Source organism: Strongyloides ratti, scaffold srae_scaffold0000026 (assembly GCF_001040885.1).
Source record: "Strongyloides ratti genome assembly S_ratti_ED321, scaffold srae_scaffold0000026".
In the NCBI taxonomy this organism is placed as follows: domain Eukaryota; kingdom Metazoa; phylum Nematoda; class Chromadorea; order Rhabditida; family Strongyloididae; genus Strongyloides; species Strongyloides ratti.
The window spans coordinates 3,214-9,787 of NW_020171544.1; the positions used below are offsets into that span (position 1 = coordinate 3,214).

The 6,574-nt window shown below is 19.3% G+C and overlaps 1 protein-coding gene across 1 annotated transcript; it reads right to left on the reverse strand.

The window, feature by feature from the left end:
* Window positions 1-910: 910 nt before the first annotated feature.
* On the reverse strand, window positions 911-3,991 carry SRAE_0000075400 (DNA helicase Pif1 like family and P-loop containing nucleoside triphosphate hydrolase domain-containing protein; the record flags this gene model as incomplete). The annotated part of the gene is made up of 3 exons (XM_024646693.1): window positions 911-2,634; window positions 2,992-3,204; window positions 3,409-3,991. The coding sequence occupies 3 exons, from the start codon at window positions 3,989-3,991 to the stop codon at window positions 911-913; spliced, it is 2,520 nt and encodes an 839-aa protein (XP_024500846.1).
* Between the last annotated feature and the right edge of the window lie 2,583 nt (window positions 3,992-6,574).

Here is a 6,574-nt window from a genome sequence, read left to right on the forward strand (position 1 = left end):
TATGAATGTTATGAAATGTCGCTAAAAATAGCGCAGCAATAGTGTTTGAATTCATTTGCATGAAAACACGGAAGAGTATGTTAGAAGATTATATGTACGAATTCACGTGGCAGAAAAAAAAGAATTTAAGTCCATGTAAAAAGACATACATTTTTTTTATGAATTTTTATGTTAAAAATAAAGTTTTTTTTTAATTTTTTTAAAAACTTTTTTTAAGTTACAAAAGGGGATTGTAAAAGAATCTCACCTCTCAAATTTTTTATAAAGAAAACAATTTTGAAGAAAGTTATGTCTCTTTGAAAATGGTAGTGTACTAACCAAAATGTACCAAAAAAAATATTATGAAATGTATAAAAATAAAAAAATTTAACAAAAATGTTGTATAATCTTAATAATAAGTACATTAGTAGAAACCAATAATGATAAATTATAATCATAATTAACTTACTGAAAGATAATAATTAATTATTTAACACAGGACAATATAAATTTAAAAAAAATTTTAAGTATGAAGTAAATTTAACCCTTATAAAAATTTATGCTAAATAATGAGTAAGAAAAGTTTCTTGAAGGAAATAATTTTAAAAAGAAATAAAATGAAGTAATTATAAAAATAAATTAAGTGATAATTTTATCAAATTTCAGTTCTTATACAATTTTTAATAGCACCAAGAAGTAAAAATAGACTCTGTTTAGGTCATAGATAATATAATAAACATGAAAAAAATTTTCTTAATATAGTTTCACTACATTATTAATTTATGTAAAAAAGTGACAAAATTATTATTTATTAAAATTTGTAATTTTTAAAATTTTATTAAATTACAAAAAAACTATATTTACTGACATTTTTATAATTATTTATATGTTTTTTTTATCATAATTACTAACATTTACTCATTAATTCTTCTTATGAAGTAGATATTTGCTGTATTGGGTTCGTGGCTAATTGTATAAGGTTTTTAATAATAACATTTTTTATTTTCCCCTTTCTATTTGGAGATTGTTCGTACGCCCATTTTACTTTGACTTTAGATGCTGATCTAACTCGGCTCAAAGCTACATATAATTGCCCATGTGCAAATAAGCTTTCCTCAAGATAAAGACCAACATTTTCTAATGTTTGTCCTTGTGATTTATTAATTGTAATGCAAAATCCAAGTTTTACTGGATATTGATATCTCGTAAAGGGAATGGGTATTTTTAAATCAACTGGAGTATGTATTATTTTTGGAATAAGAAATGTTTTCTTTCCATCTAACGACATACATTTTAACAACTTTTGTGTTCCATCAGCTGTTTCAATAGTTTCATTATAAATTATTCTTGTTCCATTACATAATCCTTCTTTTATATCTAAATTTCTAAGGCATATTAAAACACACCCTTTAGCAACTTTTAATTCATGTAGTGGATATCCAGATGGATTAAATGTATTTAAATCATCAGAATCAATTTCTAATTCATTGGCATTTTTTTGAAAATCATCTTGAAAATATAAATTATCATTTGATAAATATGTTTTTTGCATATTTTTATGAAAATATTTATTTAATATTTTTTCATTTATATTGTTAACGACATTATTTGTTGACGCTAATATTGCGGAATTTTTATTTTTTGAAATATCATACTTTGTTTTTCCAAATACATATTCAATGAATTGATTATCATCATTATCAAATATCATTTCTTTAGGAATTGTAATAAATCTATGATTATCCATTCTACCATCTAATGTATATGAAACTGATGAGTTGTATGTTTCACCATTACCAATTTGTAATAAAAATTGAGCAAAATCACTTTCTCCATGTCCAACTCTCATATTTTCAGTTAAAAATATTCTTTTTACTTGATTTTCACTGGTAAAATATTTGGATGATAATATTGTTGATGCTATTATCTCTGCAGTAGTTGATGAATCCGAAATAGGTAAACATTGTCGAAAATCACCACCTAAGACAATGACTTTTCCACCAAAAGGACAATTATAATTTTTAGTATTTTTTTGTAATGCCATATCAATATATTGAAGTTGTTTTTTACTTAACATTGATACTTCGTCAATAAAAATAGCAGATGCATTTTTTAATCGGAAAATATCTGATTCAGTCATTGTTCGAATTGATTTTTTATCAACAACATAATCTTTTTTATTTATATTTAAAGGCATTTTTAAAAATGAATGTACAGTTTGTCCTTCTGGTAGTAATGAAGCTGCTATTCCAGTTGATGCTAAATTTACATATTTTTTACCTTCAGTTCTTAAATATGTTGAAATCATTTGATAAACATATGTTTTTCCAGTACCTGCTGGACCTTCTATCATCATTACTTTATATTCTCTATCTGCATTAAGTATAAGTTTAAAAAAATTAAAAGCATTAATTTGTTCTTTTTTTGCATTGGAAATATAAAGTTGTAGAAGTTTTAGATCATCTTCATTATTTTTTCCTTCATTATCAATTATTATATCATAATTAATATTTTTCAATGGTAAATCTGTATTAGATAAATTATAACCATTAGCTGATAATTTTAAACTTATATCATATAACAAATGATTATTAGCTCGATAATTTACTATTTCTTCAGTAATAGGAATTCCTAAATTATTTTTACTGTACCTTTCTAAATATATTTGATTCATATAGTTATTATGTAGATTAAATACAAAAATATATTTTGTATTAACTTTCATTTTAAAGTAAAAAGATGACTTGGAAATGTAGCATTAATATTTTTAAAACTAATAGTTTAATGATGATACGATTTATATAAAATAACTTCAAGATTAAAAAATAACTTTTATTATCAATTGCATCTTTACAATTATTAAAATCAACGATATAAAAATGAACGATATAAAATAAATTAAAATTATTTCTCACATGTCTTTTTTTATTCTTTCTTTTATATATTCATTTTATTTTTTATTATTTTTAGTTTTTTTTTCTTTTATTTCTTTTATTTCTTTTAATTCTATACCGTTGTTTTCTTCTTCAGTTGATTTTTTTTTTGTTAGTAGTTGGTAAATTCTCTGAAGATTATTACCAATTGACTTGAAGAGTGGATCAATTATACTATTGTAAATCCATTTATTTATTCTGAACATTATGCGTATGCAATAACATAAAGTACTGATTAATTGACAATTAATTTCAGTATAAATGCAAGCATAAACTAATGCTAATAGTATAACTATAATAAAAATTATTATAATAAACGAAAATATGATTAATGTATATTTGACTATTCCAATTCTTAATATAGTTATTAATTTTATACTCCACCATCCAATTTTATAAGATTTGTCAGATAAATGCAATTTTTCTAAAATCCAATTTAATATTTTATCATACAAATCTTTGTAATCCTTATGATAAGAAAAATCTGCCTTCTTACCTTTCAATAGTGATGTTTCATCATTATCACATAACTTATAATCTGAATAATGATGTATAAAACCATAACTATCAGCAAACATTACATTTCCTTTGTTATCTTCAATAGGCAAATGTTCAAAACATATATCATCTATAATATGATTATAGTGTATAACATTTGGTATAAAAGGTTTGCAAACTTTTATTACATACACATTAAAATCATATTCACTTTCAAAGTTTTTTAAGATCACATCTTTTCTGTTTAAATATAATCGAACCTGTTTTTCTTCATATCGTAATTTGTCTTTACTTGAATTCATATTAAAGTTTTTTTTACTATTTAATAAAGATGTTCTTATGTTACTTAATTTCAAATTTTTTTCTTTACATAGAAGTTCAAATTTTGGATTGACAAATTCATTAACTAAATCGTCAATAATACTTCTAAAGTTTGTAAGCAAAGAATTTTCAAAAGTTTCCTTACTTATGTGTTTAAAATTTTTATTATTTTCATATAAGTATGTAAGATATTTTTCATAGTCATCGTCAATGTCAATTACTAAATTGTATCCAGTTAATAGTTTAAAATTTTTTAACATTTTATTATAGTAATCTGTTGATTCATTTTCAAAAAAGTTATTTTTATTATAATATAAGAGATATGATTCGATTCCCAATCTCAAAAAATGTTCGGATATATTTTTATAATTGAAAAATTCCCAAATAAAATCAGCAAAATATTCTTTATGATCATAATTTTTATTTGTAAAATTATCATTATTTTCTTTTTCTGATGTAATAACATTAATAAAATAATTACCATCATATTTCTTATACAAATATTTTTCGTATAGACAATCAGGTCTTTTTAATAGTTTGTTGTTATATTGGAAAAACAATTGATAGCCTTCTTGTTTGTCATAAAATATGACATAATTTTCACTAACAAAAAGAACTTTTAAAATTCTACGGCAATTATTAGTACCAATTTCATTATAAATGACATTTTTTATTTCCATATGCCATTTTATCTGCATATCACTACAATCGAGAATATTTGGTATTTCAATGTCATATTCAATGGCCTCGTCATCAAAACAGTTATAAAAAATTGGTTCTTTTTTACTAATATTATTATTTTTACTAATATTATTATTTAGGATATTTTCCAGTTGGCTTATTTCTAGACATAAACAACATGAATTTAATATTTGTAAAATTAATAAAATATTAGAAAGTATTTTAAAAACAAAACAATTTTTAAAAATTATTTGTAACATTTTTTACAGCTTTTAAATAATAATAATTAAAAAGAATTAATCTGAAATTTTTTTTAAAAATTAATTAATTAATATATTTCTATTTATTATTTTGTTTTATTATTAATAAAATAAAAAAAAACAATAAAAAAAAGTTATCACAAAAAATTTTAAAATGAAATTAAAGTTGTTTTAAGAAATAAATAATAATTTTAGACAATATATATTACTTAATCTAAACTTTAATTTTTTCTCTATTTTTTATTTAATTATATTAATTTAATTATATTAATAATTAAAAAATAATAGATCAAAATATTATACTAATATGCTAACATATATGCAATTAACTTAGACAGAATTGTTATTAATTTAATATAAATTTAAAAAGTAAGTATAATTTTTCATTTCATTATCTCTTTTTATATTGGAGTAAAAAAAAAACAAAAAGTAAAGTCACAAAATTTTTTTTATGTTTCATTATAACATTTTTATTTATGTTTTTTATGTTTATTATAACATTTTTATTTTTGATAAATACATTTATTTTATGGATGTTAATTTTGAATTTTTTTAAAACCTTTAATTAATATTTATAATTTAATTAATATTTAAATTTAACATTTAAAGCAGTTTATCGTGTTAAAAAATTCTGTTTTCTGTTTTTATTTGTTCAGAAATTTTTTAAATATTTAAAATATTTAATAAGAAATTTAAAATATTTAATAAGAAATAATCTCATAACATTTTTAACATTCTATTTTTTGAATATAATTATCTTATAATAACATCTATACTTTACACTTTAAAATTTTATATAAAATATTTAATAATAAAACATCCAATGTAGTTTAAAGTATATAAAATTTAAAGTATATAATAAAATAATTTTTGATTTTTTCTTTAATTTATATATATTATCCTTAACTGATTTCAATGTAATTTTGTTATATATACAAAACACTTTAAATTTATTTCTAATTTTTAACTTATGCTTAATGTAGTTTAAAATAAAATATATTTATAAATATATAAAATAATATCTGATATTTTCTTTTATTTTTGATTTCAATGTAATTTTGTTATAAATGCAAAACACTTTAAATTTTTGTAATTTTTAACTTATGCTTAATGTAGTTTATAATATATAAAATAATTTTTGATATTTTCTTTAATTTTTTGATTTCAATGTAATTTTGCTACATATATAACAACATTATCCTTTTTTAATTTAAAGATTATATACGGAATAGTTTAAATAATGTAAAATATTTTTTTATATTATCTTCAATTTTTTTTGTTATTTTTAATGTATATATAATATAATTTAAGGCATATAAAATATATCATTTTTTTGAAAATTTTTTTATATACAAATTTTTTAAATTGATAGATAAAATAATTAAAATAAATTAGGATATTAGGTAATAAATCTTTAATTTTATACACATTGACATTTATCCTTTACAACATATAGCTATAAAAAAATAATTTATTTTCTTTCAAATTTATTATATAAAATATATAAATAAAAAATAATATTATATAAATAAATATATAAATAATATAAATATTAAAATTAAAAATAATATTGTAATAAATTATTTCAACATGAACTGTTATATTCTCATAAATATTTTTGATAAATATCTTTCCTTTTTTTTTTAAGAACACAATAGATTTTCTTGCCAATTGTTAATAAGTGAGAAAAATACTTCTGATTTTCAACTAAGAATTTAAAATTTATATTCAATTTATTTATGTTCATATTTGTATCGAATAAAAGTTTTAAAACTTTGATTCTCCAAAAGAAAAAAAAATTTTTTTTAAAAAATAACAATTTTACATTTGCAAATAAAACTTTTTGTATCTAATATTCATATTGATATCTTTTTGTTAAATATTTATTGTTTAATATCTCAA